This window comes from Scyliorhinus torazame, chromosome 2 (assembly GCF_047496885.1).
Source record: "Scyliorhinus torazame isolate Kashiwa2021f chromosome 2, sScyTor2.1, whole genome shotgun sequence".
Taxonomy (NCBI): domain Eukaryota; kingdom Metazoa; phylum Chordata; class Chondrichthyes; order Carcharhiniformes; family Scyliorhinidae; genus Scyliorhinus; species Scyliorhinus torazame.
The window spans coordinates 276,875,342-276,898,539 of record NC_092708.1 but is presented as its reverse complement, the minus strand read 5'-3'; the positions used below and the strand labels follow the sequence as shown (position 1 = coordinate 276,898,539).

Here is a 23,198-nt window from a genome sequence, read left to right as displayed (position 1 = left end):
CTGTAGAATTAGAAACGATTCCCAAGGCCGTGTTTTGTTACTGCAACTGTCTAGCACAAAAACATAAGAGATAACATAGAACATAGAACATTACAGCGCAGTACAGGCCCTTCGGCCCACGATGTTGCACCGAAACAAAAGCCATCTAACCTACACTATGCCATTATCATCCATATGTTTATCCAATAAACTTTTAAATGCCCTCAATGTTGGCGAGTTCACTACTGTAGCAGGTAGGGCATTCCACGGCCTCACTACTCTTTGCGTAAAGAACCTACCTCTGACCTCTGTCCTATATCTATTACCCCTCAGTTTAAAGTTATGTCCCCTCGTGCCAGCCATTTCCATTCGCGGGAAAAGGCTCTCACTGTCCACCCGATCCAACCCCCTGATCATTTTGTATGCCTCTATTAAGTCTCCTCTTAACCTTCTCTCCAACGAAAACAACCTCAAGTCCATCAGCCTTTCCTCATAAGATTTTCCCTCCATACCAGGCAACATCGTGGTAAATCTCCTCTGCACCCGCTCCAAAGCCTCCACGTCCTTCCTATAATGCGGTGACCAGAACTGTACGCAATACTCCAAATGCGGCCGTACCAGAGTTCTGTACAGCTGCACATGACCTCCCGACTCCGGAACTCAATCATAGAATCATAGAAGTTTACAGCATGGAAACAGGCCCTTCGGCCCAACCAGTCCATGCCGCCCAGTTTTTACCATTAAGCTAGTCCCAGTTGCCCGCACTTGGCCCATAACCCTCTATACCCATCTTACCCATGTAACCATCTAAATGCTTTTTGAAAGACACAATTGTACCCGCCTCTACTACTACCTCTGGCAGCCCATTCCAGACACTCACTACCCTCTGAGTGAAGAAGTTGCCCCTCTGGGCCCTTCTGAATCTCTCCCCTCTCACCTTAAACCTATGCCCTCTAGTTTTAGACTCCCCTACCTTTGGGAAAAGATGTTGACTATCTACCTTATCTATGCCCCTCATTATTTTATAGACCTCTATAAGATCACCCCTAAGCCTCCTACGCTCCAGGGAAAAAAGTCCCAGTCTATCCAGCCTCTCCTTATAACTCAAACCATCAAGTCCCGGCAACATCCTAGTAAATCTTTTCTGCACTCTTTCTAGTTTAATAATATCCTTTCTATAATAGGGTGACCAGAACTGCACACAGTATTCCAAGTGTGGCCGTACCAATGTCTTGTACAACTTCAACAAGACGTCCCAACTCCTGTATTCAATGTTCTGACCAATGAAACCAAGCATGCCGAATGCCTTCTTCACCACCCTGTCCACCTGCGACTCCACCTTCAAGGAGCTATGAACCTGTACTCCTAGATCTCTTTGTTCTATAACTCTCCCCAACGCCATACCATTAACTGAGTAGGTCCTGGCCTGATTCGATCTGCCAAAATGCATCACCTCACATTTATCTAAATTAAACTCCATCTGCCATTCGTCGGCCCACTGGCCTAATTGATCAAGATCCCGTTGCAATCCTAGATAACCTTCTTCACTATCCACTGTGCCACCAATCTTGGTGTCATCTGCAAACTTAATAACCATGCCTCCTAAATTCTCATCCAAATCATTAATATAAATCACAAATAACAGTGGACCCAGCACCGATCCCTGAGGCACACCACTGGTCACAGGCCTCCAGTTTGAAAAACAACCCTCTACAACCACCCTCTGCCTTCTGTCGTCCAGCCAATTTTGAATCCAATTGGCAACCTCACCCTGGATCCCGTGAGCTTTAACCTTCTGCAACAACCTACCATGCGGTACCTTGTCAAAGGCTTTGCTAAAGTCCATGTAGACAACGTCTATTAGACTGCACTGCCCTCTACCAATCCCTCTACCAATAAAGGCCAACACTCCATAGGCCTTCTTCACAACCCTATCAACCTGGGTGGCAACTTTCAGGGATCTATGTACATGGACACCTAGATCCCTCTGCTCATCCACACTTTCAAGAACTTTACCATTAGCCAAATATTCCGCATTCCTGTTATTCCTTCCAAAGTGAATCACCTCACACTTCTCTACATTAAACTCCATTTGCCACCTCTCAGCCCAGCTCTGCAGCTTATCTATATCCCTCTGTAACCTGCTACATCCTTCCACACTATCGACAACACCACCGACTTTAGTATCGTCTGCAAATTTACTCACCCACCCTTCTGCGCCTTCCTCTAGGTCATTGATAAAAATGACAAACAGCAACGGCCCCAGAACAGATCCTTGTGGTACTCCACTTGTGACTGTACTCCATTCTGAACATTTCCCATCAACCACCACCCTCTGTCTTCTTTCAGCTAGCCAATTTCTGATCCACATCTCTAAATCACCCTCAATCCCCAGCCTCCGTATTTTCTGCAATAGCCTACCGTGGGGAACCTTATCAAACGCTTTGCTGAAATCCCGATACACCACATCAACTGCTCTACCCTCATCTACCTGTTCAGTCACCTTCTCAAAGAACTCAATCAGGTTTGTGAGGCATGACCTACCCTTCACAAAGCCATGCTGACTATCCCTGATCATATTATTCCTATCTAGATGATTATAAATCTTGTCTCTTATAATCCCCTCCAAGACTTTACCCACTACAGACGTGAGGCTCACCGGTCTATAGTTGCCGGGGTTGTCTCTGCTCCCCTTTTTGAACAAAGGGACCACATTTGCTGTCCTCCAGTCCTCTGGCACTATTCCTGTAGCCAATGATGACATAAAAATCAAAGCCAAAGGTCCAGCAATCTCTTCCCTGGCCTCCCAGAGAATCCTAGGATAAATCCCATCAGGTCCCGGGGACTTATCTATTTTCAGCCTGTCCAGAATTGCCAACACCTCTTCCCTACGTACCTCAATGCCATCTATTCTATTAGCCTGGGGCTCAGCATTCTCCTCCACAACATTATCTTTTTCCTGAGTGAATACTGACGAAAAATATTCATTTAGTATCTCGCCTATCTCTTCAGACTCCACACACAATTTCCCACCCCTGTCCTTGACTGGTCCTACTCTTTCCCTAGTCATTCGCTTATTCCTGACATACCTATAGAAAGCTTTTGGGTTTTCCTTGATCCTTCCTGCCAAATACTTCTCATGTCCCCTCCTTGCTCTTCTTAGCTCTCTCTTTAGATCCTTCCTCGCTACCTTGTAACTATCCATCGCCCCAACTGAAACGTCACACCTCATCTTCACATAGGCCTCCTTCTTCCGCTTAACAAGAGATTCCACTTCCTTGGTAAACCACGGTTCCCTCGCTCGACGCCTTCCTCCCTGCCTGACCGGTACATACTTATCAAGAACACGCAGTAGCTGATCCTTGAACAAGCTCCACTTATCCAGTGTGCCCAACACTTCCAGCGTACTTCTCCACCTTATCCCCCCCAAGTCACGTCTAATGGCATCATAATTGCCCTTCCCCCAGCTATAACTCTTGCCCTGCGGTGTATACTTATCCCTTTCCATCATTAACGTAAACGTCACCGAATTGTGGTCACTGTCCCCAAAGTGCTCTCCTCCCTCCAAATCCAACACCTGGCCTGGTTCATTACCCAAAACCAAATCCAACGTGGCCTCGCCTCTTGTTGGCCTGTCAACATATTACGAAGTCTTACAACACCAGGTTAAAGTCCAACAGGTTTGTTTCGATGTCACTAGCTTTCGGAGTGCTGCTCCTTCCTCATTCACCTGAGGAAGGAGCAGCGCTCCGAAAGCTAGTGACATCGAAACAAACCTGTTGGACTTTAACCTGGTGTTGTAAGACTTCGTACTGTGCTCACCCCAGTCCAACGCCGGCATCTCCACATCATGTCAACATATTGTTTCAGGAAACCCTCCTGCACACACTGTACAAAAAACGACCCATCTATTGTACTCGAACTATATCTTTTCCAGTCAATATTTGGAAAGTTAACGTCTCCCATAATAACTACCCTGTTACTTTCGCTCTTATCCAGAATCATCTTCGCCATCCTTTCCTCTACAACCCTAGAACTATTAGAAGGCCTATAAAATGAATTCCATTAGACCAAAAGTTCTCTTTGACATTTCATTTTCCCATCAAGCTTGATTCTAGATCCAGACTAAAACTCTGTTTGACATTCTACAGCTTGAGCCATATTCTCAGAATGGTCCCACGTGATGTGAAAACCAAAGTTATTGGGGAGTTTCCGATACCTTCGACACGAGAGGAAATAATGCGATTTCTTGGTAGGAGTGGATTTTACCGGAAATTTGTAGAATATTTGCAGTGTGGTCGCTCCACTGACGGACTTGCTCAAGAAGCGTAACAAATTCCAGTGGACAGCGGTGTGTCAACAGGCATTTGACGGCCTGAAGGCTGTGTTAACCACTGCTCCTGTGTTAGCCATCCCAAATTATACAAAACCATTCAAAGTGGCGGTTGATGCGAGTGATGTGGGTGTAGGTGCGGTGCTTCTACAAGCCGACGACGAAGGGCTAGAGCGGCCTATTGGTTATTTTTCAAAGAAATTGAATTCTCACCAGAAAAAGTATTCAACGATTGAGAAGGAGACTTTGAGTTTGGTGCTGGCTTTGCAACATTTTCACATTTACGTGACCAGCAATCCGTCTGACACCGTTCTATATACTGATCATAATCCGTTGATGTTTTTGGAGCGATTCCGGAATAACAAGCAAGGCTGTTTCACTTGGGTTTGTTGTGACAGCCATTTCATTTAAAAATAGTACATGTGGCAGGACGGGAAAACGTGATAGCCGATGCTTTGTCACGAATGTGATGAACGGAAACCGGTTCAGTTGGAGGAAGAAAACCAAAACATAAATGGACTATATTATACCTGTTTGCGTGTGTTGTTTTTACTGTGTGCATTTCTTAAAGGATAGTGAGAAGGTGCAAAATGAAACCATCTTAAAGTTGATGGGGGTTTTTTTCTTGAGGGAAGTGTCATGAGAATGTCACTTTAAGAAATGTTTGGCTGCTTATGTTACTGCAGTGATGTCAGAGTGTGGATGGGGCTGAGCTCTGGCTCTGCTTTTTAGTTTCACTTTGAGAGAAGCTTGGGTGTGTCTGTTTTTTGGTTTCGTTTTAATGTTGGAGCTGAAGCCAGACAAAGCAGGTCCACTGCTTTTCTCTGCCATGAAAAGACTATCTCTTGATCATTTGGTGAATTCAGAATTATAAATGTTTCCAGTAATGAATGTAAACCTGATGTGCTTCTGTTAAAAGGTGTTTCTTTTGTCTTCTGGATGTTGTTTGGGAAGTCATTAAGGATTACTTAGTGTTGTATTCTTTGGGGGTTGTACTTGAATTAATGGTTGCTAAGATGTTCACTGTATGTTTTAAAAAGGCTAACTTGAGTTCATAGAATAAACATTGTTTTGCTTTAAAAAAATACTTTTCCATTTCTGCTGTACCACACCTGTAGAGTGGGCCGTGTGCTCCCCATACCACAATCTAGTAAAAGTTGTGGGTCAGGTGAACTCCATGATACGCTTTGGGGTTCTCTAAACCCTGGCCCATAACAGTTTAGGCCGGAGTGACCTGTATGCCCTGACCATCTCTGGGAGATTTGGAAAGCCTTCCCTCTCAACTAGTTTGCCCATCATTTGGGCGATGTAGCCCATTGTGTCTCTTCCCTTAATCCCCTCTGGCAGGCCTACAATGCGGACGTTTTGACGCCTGGACCTATTCTTCTCGTCCTTGACCTTCCTTTTCACGTTCCCCTGCGCCGCCACCAACCTCTTCACCTCGGCCTCCAGAGCCACAATCCTATTGCACTGGTCAGTTGATGCCTTCTCCCGGTCCAGGATTGTCTTCTTCTGGGCCTCCATCTTCCGTCCCAGGCCCTCTATTGCGCACTGAAGGATGGCTATCGCTTCCATCACCATCTCCTTCATCACCACCTGGAGGTCCATCCTGGCCGTTTCCTTCATGGCGGCCAGTTCCTTTTTCAACACGTTCCTCCATCTGTCCCCCTGTGTTTGGGGGGGGGGGGGGGGGGGGGGAGTCCGCTCCTCCTCCACCGTTCGGGTCGCCTATTGTTCCCCCGGGCCGCCTCGTGTGGCCGCCAGTCCACTCGCCCGTTGCTCCTGCCCGCTCCCTCTGCTTCTGCTTCTGGCTTTCCGCCATCCCCTCGAGCTGCTGTTCGTGGGCATTCTCTTATTTTTCCTCGTGTTGTTATTGGGCCCAAATAAATATGCCTTATTTATTTGGGTGGCTTTTAGGGCCAAAAACTCAAATACATTCACTGTGTTAGGTTCAACTGAGAGGAGAGCCACCTGATGTGCATCCGCTCAGCACATCGCCGCCACCGGAAGTCCAAACTCATTTGTTACTTGGTCTTGTAGTTCTGGAAGTGATTTAGCAGGTAATTATTGAAACCCTTTACTTCCAATGTAATCAAGGTGTTAGAACTGTTTAACTGTGTTTTGAAACCTTTCTAGCATCATTATTGCTGAGCAATAATCAAGAAAACGAACCTTTGCAATTGCTGCTTTTTCTAACCCAATAATGCTAATCCTAGTTGAAGAGTCTCTCTTGCTACCTAATTAATTCTGCATAATTCCCTGGGGATCTGTTGTTGCTAACTTTGCCTTAGTTTAATTGCTCTGTTTTATCACCTTTGCTCTTGAGTCGCCAGGTATCTTTATGATACCGCCACGTGGTTCAAGTCCGAGTAATGATCAATAATCCAATACACCGATTAGTAAGATTTAAATCAAAGCACATTTATTAGACACAGTAATCGCTACTCATGCACAAATTCTACGTCTAAGCTACTTCTACAATTAACAGGCCTATACTTAACTTGGAACTGGCCCACCAGGTCAGGGAAACAAATGGCCTTTCGTTCGGGTTCTGAGCCCGCGGGATTCGAAGGTGGTACAGGTTGGTAGCTAGGAGCGCCTATCTCCTAGCGAGCGTTGAAGTAAGACTTACAGGTTCGATCGGCTGCTGAAGAGTGAAGAGTGCTGGAGAAGCAGTGGTGAAGAGCTGAGGAAGAGAGCGCCTTGAACTTGGGGCTCAAATTCTTATTGTCCCCAGGGGCTTCCCGCCTTTCGGGACGGAGCCTGTACCTGGTCCCAAGTGATTGGACTTTGTCCCAATCACTTGGTTCGATTTTCTCCAATGCTGGAGCAGTTCCCTGATCGATGGGCGGTCTTGAGGTGGTCGTTCACCTCCTTTTGTGTAGGCTTCTGCTGGCGCCGAAGAGTCTTGTTTTGCTTTGTGTGTCGAAATGTTGCTTATTGTTCCTGGGGATTGCTCATTAGTATGCAGATGGCTGGTGTTTTGTTATGCTGATAGTTGCTGGTATTGATCTTGTCTGGCCTTTCCAGAGGTAAATACACAGCCAACCTGCAGCTGCTCGATTTTGTCCTGTTGGCTGACTTTCCCATCAGCCTTTGCCGTTCGCCATTTTCAATCGGGAGTTGGCCATTTTAAGTGGCTACACTGTTTAGCTCTGGTATTTGTCATCGTACTTTGTTTTTTTTTAAATTTGAAGTACCCAATTATTTTTTTTCTAATTAAGGGGCAATTTAGCGTGGCCAATCCACCTAATCTGCACATCTTTGGGTTGTGGGGATGAGACCCATGCAGACACAGGGAGAATGTGCAAACTCCACACAGACAGTGACCCGGATCCGGGATCGAATCCGGGTCCTCAGCGCCGTTGGCAGCAGTGCTAACCACTGGGCTACCGTGCTGCCCTTAGGCAGCAGTTCTAACCACTGCGCCACGTGCCGCCCTTAAATTTAAAAATAATTAGTGTCATCATCTTTTCTTGGGTTTCTCTGAAATACGTACTGCCTGTTGGTGATATGGGTGCTTCTGCTTCTAAGTCTGATCTCCAATCAAGTGCTAATGGGTTAGACAGTAAAAGCGGGTGAAAGCGGGATTGGGTTATTGAGTTACATGATCAGTCGTGATCATAATAATTGGCAGCGCAGGCTCAAAGGGCTGAATGGTCTCATACTTCTATTTTCTAGGTTTCTAAAAGCAGTTTGGCTGATTGGCTCCACTCCTTTCATGGAGTTGGGAGGGGGCACTTTGACTGCTGCTGACATCATCTTTAAATACCACAGCTTATTCTGGTAACTGTTGGAGGATTGCAAGCACAAACATGTCCTGTCATTACTTTTAGTAATTTTTAATAAATAATGTCAGTAAAATTACACTTCTCTCTTTTTCAGAGTGATGGATTTCTAAAGGACAATAATAATGCTGCACAAAGATTATTGGATGGCATGAATATGATGGCTCAGTCAGTTTCAGAATTTGGTGCAAAACCAACCAAAGCTGTGACAGCCTGGCTAACGGACCAGATTGCACCAGCCTATTGGAGACCAAACTCGCAGATTGTTGTAAGTGTCATCTTTCTTGGGATTTTCTACTGCAGCTCTCCCTTTCCCTTCTCAAGTCATAAGAGTCCGTTGTGGCACAGAAGTAGGCCATTTGACTCAATGAGTCTATGCTCACTCTCCGTGGAGCTATCCAGTCAGTCTTGTCCCCCTGCACTATCACCATAGCCCTGTACCTTCAAGGGGCCATTCAGTGTCCTTTTCATTGATCATCTCTGCTTCCAACACCCTCAAGGGGAATGAGTTCCACTCGGTGTGTAAAGAAGTTCTTCCTCACATTCTCCCTGCATCTCAGCTGAAACCTTACATCTGTATCCCCTATTCCTTGTACCATCAGCTGATGGATACAGATTCCCCTGTCTGCCTTATTCAAAGCTGTCATAATCTTGTATATCTCCATCGAATCTCCTTGTTTGTCCCTTTGGCTCCTTGAGACGCACGTAGACACGGGGGAAAATGTGCAAACACCGCACGGACAGTGACCCGGGGCCGGGATCGAACCCGGGCTTTTGCCGCTGTGAGACAGCAGTGCTAAACACTCTGCTACCATGCTGCCTGTGCATTTGCTAGTTGTTGATGTCCTGAGGGGGGGCCTCAGTTTATTCTGAGAATTGGGTATGTGGGGGCTCTCCATGTGGATCAGCTCCTTCAGTCCTTCCTGTCATTCCTTCCCTTGCTGAAAGCAGTCAAGTGAAGTGCACTTTATCTGCAGAACGAGAATACGTTTTGAGACTGGATTGATATTGCATGATTTATCACCTTTTTTTTTGCAAAATTATAATTGTTGGCAGATGGGACTTGTCATCTGAGAGTACCTTTAAGAAATGGGTGTTTAAGAAATGTACCTTTAAGAAATGGAGCTGCTCATGTTACTGAAGTGATGTCAGAGTATGGGTGGAGCTGAGCTCTACTTCTGCTTTTTAGTTTCAGTTTGAGAAAAGCTTGGGTGTGTCTGTTTTTTTCAGGGAGCTGCACCTGGAGTTAAAACAAAGGGCTGTACTGTTGATCTCTGCCATCCAAAGACTATCTATGGATCATTTGGTGAACCCAGAATTGTAAACGGTCTCAGTATTGAATGTAAACCTAATGTGCTCTTGTTTGAAGGTCTGTTAAGTCTTTTGGATGTTAAAAGGACAGCTTACAGGGTTACTTAGTCTTGTAGTCTTTGGGGTTGTATTTGAATTCATGGTTGCTTAGATGTTCACTGTTTGTTTTAAAAAAAGGTTAACTTGCGTTCGTAGAATAAACATTGTTTTGTTTTTTAAAATACTTGTTAATTTTCTGCGGTACCACACCTGTAGAGTGGGCCATGTGCTCCCCATACCACAATCTATTAAAGGATGTGGGTCAGGTGAACTCCATGATACACTTTGGGGTTCTCTAAGCCCTGGCCCATAACAAATTGGGGGCTTGAGGGGGATAAAAGTCTTATCTATTGGATTGGCTTAGTGAACTTAAAGACAGAGAGGGGTGAGCATATTGTAGTTGCTTTTCAGGTGTGGTATTTTAGTTTAAGTGTGGAGTGTGTTGTGGACAATGGCTCTTTCAGAGGCTCAGGAGTTTTTGGGGATGGAGACGGTCACACGCAGTACCTTACGGACAGAGACTAAAAACAGACTTTTAGATTTGGCTAAAACATTGCAGTAAACATTACCTGACAAAATGCGAAAAGATGAAATAATTATGGCGGTGGCTAAGCATTTAAAGTTGCCTGAGATACAGTCTGACTCATTAGAAATGGCAAAGATCCTGTTGCAGATTGAGTAACTTGAACATGAAAAAGAATTAAAGCGGCTTGAATATGCAATGAGAGAAAAAGAAAGAGAGAGGGAGATACAGATCGGGGGGAAAAGAAAAGGAGAGTGAAGAAAGAAACAAAGAAAGAATAACCCTAGCAGAACAAAAAGAGATAGAGAGGAAAGGCAAAAAGAGAGAGAGTTTGAACTTCAGAAAATGGCTATGAAACATAAGTCAGTTAAAATTGGCAGATGTAAAGGGAAATGTACAGTTGGATGATAGTGATGAGGAGAGTGAGAAAGAGCGGCATAGTCGAAGGCTTGGTGCGGATCTATTTAAATATGTCCAAGCATTGCCAAGGTTTGACGAGAAGGAGGTAGAAGCCTTTTTCATTTCATTTGAGAAGATAGCTAAACAAATTAAATGGCCACAGGACATGTGGGTATTACTGATTCAAACAAAGCTGGTAGGTAAGGCTAGTGAAGTGTTTGCATCACTACCGGAGGAGGTATCTGAGACGTATGAGGAGATGAAAAAATCCATCTTAGGTGCATATGAACCGGTGCCTGAAGCCGACAGACAAAGGTTTAGAAATTTAAGGAAATAATTTAGTCTAACATACATGGAGTTTGAAAGGCTCAAACAGAGTAATTTTGATAGGTGGAGAAGGGCTTTGAAAATAGACCAAATGTATGAAGCTGTCAGAGAAATTATACTTTTGGAGGAGTTTAAAAATTCAATTCCTGATGTAGTGAGAACTCATGTGGAAGAGCAGAGGGTTAAAACTGCGAGATTGGCAGCAGAAATGGCAGATGATTATGAATTAGTTCATAAATCAAAGCTTGGTTTCCGACATCAGTTTCAGCCTGTGAGGGATAGAAACTGGGGTCATGAGAAATACTCAAGTGGTAAAGGCAAAGGTGATCTGATGGGAGATAATAAGGGGAGTGTACCTCAGATTAAAAAAGAAATCCAGGAGGGTGGAAGAGACATGAAAAGTTTCAAATGTTTTCACTGTAATAAACTAGGCCATGTAAAGTAGCAGTGTTGGTGGTTGAAGAAATGCACTGGGAAGGCTGATGTGGTAAAACAGGATAAGATAGTGGGGTTTGTTAAAGTGGTAAAGGAAAGCCCAAGTGACGCGAAGGAGGTGCAAAAGATTGCACAGCCTGATCAAGAGGTGATTGAGAGGAAGGTGCCAGATGTCTTTAAATAATTTACTTGTGTGGGTAAAGTTTACTCATGTGTATCAGGAGGATCAGGTAAAGAAGTCACAAATTTAAGACATACGGGAGCTAGTCAATCTTTAATGGTAAGAGATGAGTTATGTAGTTTGGGAAGAATGTTGCCAGAAAAGGTGGTAATATGTGGAATTCAGGGTGAGAGGAGTAGTGTCCCATTATATAAGGTAAGGTTGGAAAGTCCAGTGAAGAGTGGTGAAGTGGTAGTAGGAGTAATAGAGAAACTATCTTGTCCAGGAATACAGTTTATCTTGGGTAATGATATAGCTGGATCACAGGTGGGAGTGATGCCTACTGAGGTTGATAAGCCAGAGGAAAATCCAACAACTGAAAGGATGAAGGACGAATATCCTGGGATTTTTCCGGATTGTGTAGTAACAAGGTCGCAAAGTCGCAGGTTAAGACAAGAGGAGAAATCAAAGAGTGAATATGAAGTTGAAGTGCAATTGTCAGAAACGATTTTTGATCAGATGGTTGAAAAAGAACAAGAACAGGTGGAGGATGAGGCGGATATTTTTAGTTCAGGAAAATTGGCGGAGTTACAACAGAAAGATATAGAAATAAAACGGATGTATTAGAAAGCATACACGGAATAGGAATCTGAGTTTATACCAGAGTGTTATTACCGTAAAAGTAATGTCTTGATGAGAAAATGTAGACCTTTACATATGCAGGCGGATGAAAAGTGGGCAGACGTTTATCAAGTTGTATTGCCAGTAGTGTATTGAAAGGAGGTGTTGCGAGTTGCACATGAGGTACCAGTGGAAGGTCATTTGGGAATAAGGAAAACTCAAGCTAAAATACAAAAATGTTTTATTTGCCTGGACTACATAAAGATGCAGTTAAATCATGTCACACGTGTCAAGTGCTAGGGAAACCTCAAGCAGTGATAAAACCAGCGCCCTTAATACCCATTCCAGCATTTGAGGAACCTTTTACAAGGGTCCTAATTGATTGCTTAGGACCGCTTCCTAAAATGAAAAGTGGGAATTAATATCTTTTGACTATAATGGATGTGTCTCCTAGGCTTCCAGAGGCCATTCCACTATGTAATATTACAGCTAAAAAGATTGTGGAGGAGTTACTTAAATTCTTTACTAGATATGAACTACCCACAGAAATACAATCGGATCAAGGATCAAATTTTACCTCAAGGTTATTCAAAGATGTTATGGATAGCTTAGGAATGAAACAATTTAAATCAACTGCGTACCAACCAGAATCGCAGGGAGCGTTAGAAAGGTGGCATCAGACATTAAAGACAATGTTGAGGGCTTATTGTCAAGATTATCCAGAGGATTGGGATAAAGGAATTCCATTCGTACTGTTTGTAATTGGGGATGCACCTAATGAGTCAACCAAATTTAGTCTTTTTGAACTAATATTTGGTCATGAGGTAAGAGGACTACTTAAATTGATTAAGGAAAAATTGGTGGGTGAGAAATCAGAAATTACATTATTGGATTACGTGTCAGATTTTAGGGAACGATTAAATAGAGCAGGTGAATTGGCTAGACAACATTTAAAAGTTGCACAAAATGTGATGAACCGGGTAGCGGACAAGAAATCCAAAGTTCGTAGTTTTGCCAGTGGAGATAAAGTTTTAGTATTGTTACCAGTGGTAGGTGAGCCTTTAAAAGCCAGGTTTTGTGGACCTTATCCGATTGAAATGAAAATAAGTGAGGTGAATTATGTGGTAAAAACACCAGATAGAAGGAAGAATCACCGAGTGTGTCATGTGAATATGCTTAAAAGGTACTTTGAAAGGGAAGGAGAGTAAAAGGAGGAGGTTTTAATGATTCTAACTCAAAGTGACGAACCAAATCCAGATGACTGTGAATTTGACATACCTCAAATTAACTTGGAAAATTAGGATGTTCTTAAAAATTGGGATAAATTGTTGAGTTACCTTCCAGAGGAAAAACGGACAGACCTGAAAGAGTTATTGATATCACATGGGCAAGTTTGTAGAGATAAATTGGGAAGTACTAAAATGGCTATACATGATGTAGATGTGGGAAATGCTGTTGGAATCAAGCAACATCCATATAGACTTAACCCTTTAAAATTGGCACAGGTTAACAAAGAGATTGAGAGTATGCTTAAAAATTGCATAATTGAAGTGGGTTGCAGCCAATGGAGCTCACTCATAGTGATGGTACCTAAACCAGACGGTACCCAACGGTTGTGTGTGAACTATAGAAAGGTTAATGCAGTTACAAGAACGTACTCTTATCCTATCCCACGTTTGGAGGATTGCATTGAGAAAGTGGGACAGTCCGCTTTTATTTCCAAATTGGATTTAGTTAAATGTTACTGGCAGGTATCTTTATCCAAAAGGGCGAAGGAGATTTCAGCTTTTGTGACTCCAGATGGTATATACCAATTCTAAGTTATGCCATTTGGCATGAAAAACGCGCCAGCCACATTTTAACGGTTAACTATCAAAGTTGTTTCAGGATTACCCAATTGTGCGGTATACATCGACGATCTGGTAATTTTCAGCCAGGCATGGAAAGAACATTTAAAACATCTGCTAGAGTTATTCGATCGACTTCAGGACTTCAGGTTGGGTGATAAACGAGCCAAAGGTGAATTTTGAAAAGCCCAAGTCACTTGCCTTGAGGAGTTTTCAATACCCTCAAGAAAAAGGGTAATAATGCGATTTCTTGGCATGAGTGGATTTGATCGAACATTTGTGCAAACGTTTTGTAGCATGATTGCTCCACTGATGGACTTGCTGAAGAAACGTCGAAAATTTTAATCGACAGCGGACTTTCGACAGGCATTTGACTGCCTGAAAGCTGTGGTAACCAATGCTCCTGTGTTGGAGAATTACAAGGGACTCTGTTCAGATTGAACTAAAGTATCTGACTTTAAAGAGAAATGCTGAGGCATAGAGAAATGGATGGATCGTGCAGAGACCTTGTTCAAAGAAACTGTCAATCGAGAAGGCTTTCAGTTGGAGGAAGAATGGAAAAAATGGACTATATTATTATACCTGGTTGCGTGTGTTTTTTGAAACAAACAAGTATATTTACTGTGTGCATTTCTTAAAGAATAATGCAAAGGTGAAAAATGAAACCATCTTGAAGTTGATGGGTTGTTTTTTTTTCTTGGGGGGAGGTGTCATGTGAGAGTACCTTTAAGAAATGGTGTTTAAGAAATGTACCTTTAAGAAATGGAGCTGCTCATGTTACTGAAGTGATGTCAGTGAGTGGGTGGAGCTGAGCTCTACTTCTGCTTTTTAGTTTCAGTTTGAGAAAAGCTTGGGTGTGTCTGTTTTTTTCAGGGAGCTGCATCTGGAGTTAAAACAAAGGGCTGTACTGTTGATCTCTGCCATCCAAAGACTATCTATGGATCATTTGGTGAATCCAGAATTGTAAAAGGTCTCGGTATTGAATGTAAACCTAATGTGCTCCTGTTTGAAGGTTTGTTAAGTCTTTTGGATGTTAAAAGGACAGCTTACAGGGTAACTTAGTGCTGTAGTCTTTAGGGTTGTATTTGAATTAATGGTTGCTTAGATGTTCACTGTTTGTTTTTAAAAAAGGTTAACTTGCATTCATAGAATAAACATTGTTTTGTTTTAAAAAATACCTTTCCATTTCTGCTGTACCACACCTGTAGAATGGGCCGTGTGCTCCCCATACCACAATCTATTAAAAGTTGTGGGTCAGGTGAACTCCATGATACACTTTGGGTTTCTCTGAACCCTGACCCATAACAGACTTGATCTTCAAGGTGGATGGAGAATGCTTTCCAGTCAAAACATGACACTTGTTCCATTTGGTCCTCTGTTTTTCATCATACGTTTACCTGTTTATTCAATGAGTACTTTGATTATTTCAAGCACTAAATATGACAAACCTGCATGGTTATTTTTAATGAAGGAAATATATGAAGCTACTCCAGCCTCCCAACATAAGGGTCTGTCTGCCCCGAGTGTCAGAACGTTGAAATGTTGTAAAGTAAGTTGCACTGTGCAGTACAAGGCAAATGCAAGTCCATCTTGTTGTGGAAACTAGTTTTAATGGGTGTTACATTGATTTCACAGAACTGTCAGAAGTGCAATAAACCCTTTGAAGACCAGGAATCAAAACACCACTGTAGAGCCTGTGGTGAAGGCTTCTGTGATGATTGCTCATCAAAATCCAGACCTGTTCCAGAACGTGGTTGGGGTTCAGCTCCTGTCCGGGTGTGTGATGAGTGCTATGAAGATGCAGTAATCAAAGCAGGTAATCCTATTCTGTGCACCATCCCCCATCTCTACAGTGATGCCAGCACTGCATCCCTGCTCCACCTTGTCCTCTTCCACCATTTTTCCGGTAAAGCTCATGTGAAGCACCATGTTATGTTATGGGTGCTATTTCAATCCAAGTTGTAGCTGTCCTTATTTTCAATTTTTGCTGACTTCAGACAATGTCAAGACTTCTAGCAGTATCTATATAAGAACTAGGAGCAGAAGTAGGCCATCTGGCCCCTCGAGCCTGCTCCGCCATTCAATGAGATCATGGCTGATCTTTTGTGGACTCAGCTCCACTTTCCGGCCCGAACACCATAACCCTTAATCCCTTTATTCTTCAAAAAACTATCTATCTTTATCTTAAAATCATTTAATGAAGGAGCCTCTACTGCTTCACTGGGCAAGGAATTCCATAGATCCACTACCCTTTGGGTGAAGAAGTTCCTCCTACACTCAGTCCTAAATCTACTTCCCCTTATTTTGAGGCTGTGCCCCCTAGTTCTGCTTTCACCCGCCAGTGGAAACAACCTGCCCGCATCTATCCTATCTATTCCCTTCATAATCTTATATGTTTCTATAAGATCCCCCCTCATCCTTCTTTTTTTTTTAATAAATATTTTATTGAAAATTTTTGGTCAACCAACACAGTACATTGTGCATCCTTTACACAACATTATAACAATACAGATAACAATGACCTATTTTATATAAACAAAAAAACAAAAAATAAATAAATATTAAATAACAAAAATAAAAACTAGCCCTAATTGGCAACTGCCTTGTCACGAGCTACACCCCCCCCCCCCCCCCAAATCCTGGGCCGCTGCTGCTGCCTTCTTTTTTCCCCCATCTATCTGTCCGCAAGATATTCGACGAACGGTTGCCACCGCCTGGTGAACCCTTGAGCCGACCCCCTTAGGACAAACTTAATCCGCTCTAGCTTTATGAACCCCGCCATGTCATTTATCCAGGTCTCCACCCCCGGGGGCTTGGCTTCTTTACACATTAACAATATCCTGCGCCGGGCTACTAGGGACGCAAAGGCCAAAACATCGGCCTCTCTCGCCTCCTGCACTCCCGGCTCTTGTGCAACCCCAAATATAGCCAACCCCCAGCTTGGTTCGACCCGGACTCCTACTACTTTTGAAAGCGCCTTTGTCACCCCCATCCAAAACCCCTGTAGTGCCGGGCATGACCAAAACATATGGGTATGATGCGCTGGGCTTCTCGAGCACCTCGCACACCTATCCTCCACCCCAAAAAATTTACTGAGCCGTGTTCCAGTCATATGCGCCCTGTGTATTACCTTAAACTGAATCAGGCTTAGCCTGGCACACGAGGACGACGAGTTTACCCTGCTTAGGGCATCTGCCCACAGCCCCTCCTCGATCTCCTCCCCTAGCTCTTCTTCCCATTTCCCTTTTAGTCCATCCACCATAGTCTCCCCTTCGTCCCTCATTTCCCTATATATATCTGACACCTTACCATCCCCCACCCATTTCTTTGAGATCACTCTGTCCTGCACCTCTTGTGTCGGGAGCTGCGGAAATTCCCTCACCTGTTGCCTCGCAAAAGCCCTCAATTGCATATACCTGAATGCATTCCCTTGGGGCATCCCATATTTCTCGGTCAGCGCTCCCAGACTTGCGAACTTCCCATCCACAAATAGATCTTTCAGTTGCGTTATTCCCGCTCTTTGCCACATTCCATATCCCCCATCCATTCCCCCCGGGGCAAACCGATGGTTGTTTCTTATCGGGGACCCCCCAATGCTCCAGTCTTTCCCCTATGTCGTCTCCACTGTCCCCAAATCTTCAGTGTAGCTACCACCACCGGGCTTGTGGTGTAGTTCCTCGGTGAGAACGGCAATGGGGCTGTCACCATAGCCTGCAGGCTAGTCCCCCTACAAGACGCCCTCTCTAATCTCTTCCACGCCGCTCCCTCCTCCTCTCCCATCCACTTACTCACCATTGAAATATTAGCGGCCCAATAGTACTCACTTAGGCTCGGTAGTGCCAGCCCCCCCCTATCCCTACTACGCTGTAAGAATCCCTTCCTCACTCTCGGAGTCTTCCCGGCCCAAACAAAACCCATGATGCTCTTTTCTATCCTTTTAAAAAAAGCCTTCATGACCACCACCGGGAGGCACTGAAACACAAAGAGGAATCTCGGGAGGACCACCATCTTAACCGCCTGCACCCTCCCTGCCATTGACAGGGCTACCATATCCCATCTCTTGAAATCTTCCTCCATCTGTTCCACCAACCGTGTTAAATTTAGCCTGTGCAATGTGCCCCAGTTCTTAGCTATCTGGATCCCCAGGTAACGAAAGTCTCTTGTTACCTTCCTCAACGGTAGGTCCTCTATTTCTCTACTCTGCTCCCCTGGATGCACCACAAACAGCTCACTCTTCCCCATGTTCAATTTATACCCTGAAAAATCCCCAAACTCCCCAAGTATCCGCATTATTTCTGGCATCCCCTCTGCCGGATCCGCCACATATAGTAGCAAATCATCCGCATACAAAGATACCCGGTGTTCTTCTCCTCCCCTAAGTACTCCCCTCCATCTCTTGGAACCCCTCAGCGCTATCGCCAGTGGCTCAATCGCCAGTGCAAACAGTAATGGGGACAGAGGACATCCCTGCCTTGTCCCTCTATGGAGCCGAAAATATGCCGATCCCCGTCCATTCGTGACCACACTCGCCACTGGGGCCCTATACAATAGCTGCACCCATCTAACATACCCCTCTCCAAAACCAAATCTCCTCAACACCTCCCACAAATAATCCCATTCCACTCTATCAAATGCTTTCTCGGCGTCCATCGCCACTACTATCTCCGTTTCACCCTCTGGTGGGGCCATCATCATTACCCCTAACAGCCTCCGTATATTCGTGTTCAGCTGTCTCCCCTTCACAAACCCAGTTTGGTCCTCGTGAACCACCCCCGGGACACATTCCTCTATTCTCATTGCCATTACCTTGGCCAGGACCTTGGCATCCACATTTAGGAGGGAAATTGGTCTGTAGGACCCGCATTGTAGCGGGTCCTTTTCCTTCTTTAAGAGAAGCGATATCGTTGCTTCAGACATAGTCGGGGGCAGTTGTCCCCTTTGCTTTGCCTCGTTAAAGGTCCTCGTCAGTACCGGGGCGAGCAAGTCCAAATATTTTCTGTAGAATTCAACTGGGAATCCGTCCGGTCCCGGGGCCTTTCCCGTCTGCATGTTCCTAATTCCTTTCACCACTTCTTCTACCTCGATCTGTGCTCCCAGTCCCACCCTTTCCTGCTCTTTCACCTTGGGAATTTCCAGCCGATCCAAAAAGTCCATCATTCTCTCCCTCCCATCCGGGGGTTGAGCTTCATATAGTTTTTTATAAAATGTCCTGAACACTTCATTCACTCTCTCCGCTCCCCGCTCCATCTCTCCATCCTCGTCCCTCACTCCCCCTATTTCCCTCGCTGCTCCCCTTTTCCTCAATTGGTGTGCCAGCAATCTGCTCGCCTTCTCCCCATATTCATACTGTACACCCTGCGCCTTCCTCCATTGTGCCTCTGCAGTGCCTGTAGTCAGCAAGTCAAATTCCACATGCAGCCTTTGCCTTTCCCTGTACAATCCCTCCTCCGGTGCTTCCGCATATTGTCTGTCCACCCTCAAAAGTTCTTGCAGCAACCGCTCCCGTTCCTTACTCTCCTGCTTCCCTTTATGTGCCCTTATTGATATCAGCTCCCCCCTAACCACCGCCTTCAACGCCTCCCAGACCACTCCCACCTGGACCTCCCCATTGTCATTGAGTTCCAAGTACTTTTCAATACATCCCCTCACCCTTAGACATCCCCTCATCCGCCATTAGTCCCATGTCCATTCTCCAGGGTGGGCGCCCTCCTGTTTCCTCCCCTATCTCCAAGTCCACCCAATGTGGGGCATGATCCGAAATGGCTATAGCCGTATATTCCGTTCCCCTCACCTTCGGGATCAATGCCCTACCCAGCACAAAAAAGTCTATGCGCGAATAGACTTTATGGACATAGGAGAAAAACGAGAACTCCTTACTCCTAGGTTTACTGAATCTCCACGGGTCCACACCTCCCATCTGCTCCATAAAATCTTTAAGCACCTTGTCTGCTGCCGGCCTCCTACCAGTCCTGGACTTCGACCTATCCAGCCCTGGTTCCAACACCGTGTTAAAGTCTCCCCCCATTATCAGCTTTCCCGTCTCTAGGTCCGGAATGCGTCCTAGCATTCGCCTCATAAAATTGGCATCATCCCAGTTCGGGGCATACACGTTTACCAAAACCACCATCTCTCCCTGTAGTTTGCCACTCACCATCACGTATCTGCCCCCGTTATCCGCCACTATAGTCTTTGCCTCGAACATTACCCGCTTCCCCACTAATATAGCCACCCCCCTGTTTTTCGCATCCAGCCCCGAATGGAACACCTGCCCCACCCATCCTTTGCGCAGCCTAACCTGGTCTATCAGTTTCAGGTGCGTTTCCTGTAACATAACCACATCTGCTTTAAGTTTCTTAAGGTGTGCGAGTACCCGTGCCCTCTTTATCGGCCCGTTGAGCCCTCTCACGTTCCACGTGATCAGCCGAGTTGGGGGGCTTCCCACCCCCCCCCCCCCCCTGCCGATTAGCCATCATCTTTTTCCAGCTTCTCACCCAGTTCCCACGCAGCTGTGTCTCCCCCAGGCGGTGCCCCCCCGCCCATCCTCTCCCGTACCCACTCCCCCCTTTCCCCAGCAGCAGCAACCCAGTAATTCCCCCCTCCCACCCCCCCCGCTAGACCCCCCGCTAGCATAATTACTCCCCCCATGTTGCTCCCAGAAGTCAGCAAACTCTGGCTGACCTCGGCTTCCCCCCGTGACCACGGCTCGCACCGTGCGACGCCCCCTCCTTCCTGCTTCTCTATTCCCGCCATAATTATCACAGCGCGGGAACCAAGCCCGCGCTTCTCCCTTGGCCCCGCCCCCCATGGCCAACGCCCCATCTCCTCTCCCTCCCCACCTCCCCCCATCACCACCTGTGGGAGAGAGAAAAGTTACCATACCGCAGGATTAGAACATGAAACCCCTCTTCGCCCCCCACATTCGCCCCACCACTTTGTCCAAACGTTCTTTTTAATAGTCCACTCATTCCAGTTTTTCTTCTACAATAAAAGTCCACGCTTCATCCGCCGTCTCAAAGTAGTGGTGCCTCCCTTGATATGTGACCCACAGTCTTGCCGGTTGCAGCATTCCAAATTTTATCTTCCTTTTATGAAGCACCGCCTTGGCCCGATTAAAGCTCGCCCTCCTTCTCGCCACCTCCGCACTCCAGTCTTGATAAACGCGGATCACCGCGTTCTCCCATTTACTGCACCGAGTTCTCTTCGCCCATCTAAGGACCATTTCTCTATCCTTAAAACGGAGGAATCTCACCACTATGGCTCTGGGAGTTTCTCCTGCTCTCGATCCTCGCACCATAACTCGGTACGCTCCCTCCACCTCCAACGGACCCGTCGGGGCCTCCGCTCCCATTAACGAGTGCAGCATCGTGCTCACATATGCCCCGACGTCCGCCCCCTCCACACCTTCAGGAAGACCAAGAATCCTCAGGTTGTTCCTCCTTGCGTTGTTTTCCAGTGCCTCCAACCTCTCCACACATCGTTTCTGATGTGCCTCCTGTATCTCCGTCTTCACCACCAGGCCCTGTATATCGTCCTCATTCTCGGCTGCCTTCGCCTTCACGACCCGAAGCTCCTGCTCCTGGGTCTTTTGTTCCTCCTTTAGCCCTTCGATCGCATGTAGTATCGGGGCCAACAGCTCTTTCTTCATTTCCTTTTTTATCTCCTCCACGCAGCATTTTAAGAACTCTTGTTGTTCAGGGCACCATATGAAACTGCCACCTTCCGACGCCATCTTGGTTTTTGCTTGCCTTCCTTGCCGCTATTCCAAAGGATCCGCTGCAATCCGGCCACTTTCCTCTCCTTTTTCCATCCGTGTCCAGGGGGAATTCCCTTCTAGTTTACCGCACGGTGTTTTTAGCCGTTAAAATTGCCGTTGGGGCTCCTATCAAGAGCCCAAAAGTCCGTTCCACCGGGAGCTGCCGAAACGTGCGACTTAGCTGGTCATCGCCGCACCCGGAAGTCCCCCCTCATCCTTCTAAATTCCAACGAGTACAGTCCCAGTCTACTCAACCTCTCCTCGTAATCCAACCCCTTCAGCTCTGGGATTAACCTAGTGAATCTCCTATGCACACCCTCCAGTGCCAGTACGTCCTTTCTCAAGTAAGGAGACCAAAACTGAACACAATACTCCAGGTGTGGCCTCACTAACATCTTATACAATTGCAGCAGAACCTCCCTAGTCTTAAACTCCATCCCTCTAGCAATGAAGGACAAAATTCCGTTTGCCTTCTTAATCACCTGTTGCACCTGAAAACCAAATTTTTGCGACTCATGCACTAGCACACCCAGGTCTCTCTGCACAGCAGCATGTTTTAATATTTTTTCATTTAAATAATAATCCCTTTTGCTGTTATTCCTACCAAAATGGATAACCTCACATTTGTCAACATTGTATTCCAATATAAGCTATTTGCACCTGGTTCTGTCCAAGTAACCTTGGCAATGTGATTTTGGTGACTCTGACAATAATTCGGAGATATAGTTATTGGGAAATAGACCTGTTTTATAAGATTATATTGCTTATTTTGATTTTACCATCCACTGTCCACCACTGAATCTTTACAGTGCAGAAGGAGGCGACCTGACCCTTTCTTTAAAAATATTTTAAAAATTATTACAATTAACAACAAACTCTCAAACCCCCGACCTGCTAAGCCCCCCACCCCACCTTTCCCCACAACCCTCCCTCAGCAGTCAACGGTAACCAATTCCACAAAATGCAACATAAACAAACCCCAACTATTGTAGAACCCATCAACCCTCAGAGCGAATTTCACTTTATTCCTGGGCCAAAAACTCAAGCAGGTCCCTCCGCCATGCCGAAGTACAGGGTGGAGAAGCTCATCTCCATCCCAATAAGACTTGCCTGTGAGCAATCAGTGAGGCGAACGTGAAAGAATCTGCCCCCGTACTCACCTGCAGCTCTAGCCAGTCCGACACCCTGAATATGGCTTCTAGGGGACTGGGCTCCGCCTCCCCAAATGGTGCTGAAAACGGCCCTCTAAAGCCTTTCCCATTTTGGGCAGCCCAAAACATATGCACATGGTTCGCAGAGCCCCTCCCACATCACTCACAGACATCCTTCACTCTTTTGAACAGCCGATTCATCCTAGACCTTGTAAGGTGCCTTACCTTGAAGGTACATTACCTTCAGTTGTATCAGCCCCAGCCTCGCACACGAGTTTGAGGCGTTTATCCTCCGCAGCACCTCACACCACAATCCCTCTTCCATCCCCATCCCCACCTTTTTCTAATGGTCCCATGGTCACCTCACCCTCCTTTGCAGTTTTCCCATAAATCGTCGAGACGACCTCCAACCCGCCCGCTGGTAGCATCGCCGCCACCAATGATGAGGGCGGAGTTTTCGGGAAGACCTTCCTTGCAAAGTCCCGCACCTGCATATACCTGAAACTTTCGTCCCGTGCCAGCCCAAACCTCT

At 45.7% G+C, this 23,198-nt stretch overlaps 1 protein-coding gene across 2 annotated transcripts in view; it reads left to right on the top strand.

Annotated features, from left to right (window-relative positions):
• Positions 1 to 23,198, top strand: part of zfyve1 (zinc finger, FYVE domain containing 1) — a 248,588-nt gene that overhangs the window by 200,465 nt on the left and 24,925 nt on the right. Inside the window, exons 8-9 of one of the 2 annotated variants that reach the window (XM_072487926.1) lie at positions 8,198 to 8,368; positions 15,398 to 15,578. In XM_072487926.1, the coding sequence (XP_072344027.1) occupies positions 8,198 to 8,368; positions 15,398 to 15,578 (352 nt within the window). The remainder of the gene's footprint in view (positions 1 to 8,197; positions 8,369 to 15,397; positions 15,579 to 23,198) is intronic. The other variant, XM_072487933.1, reaches the window with a different exon arrangement.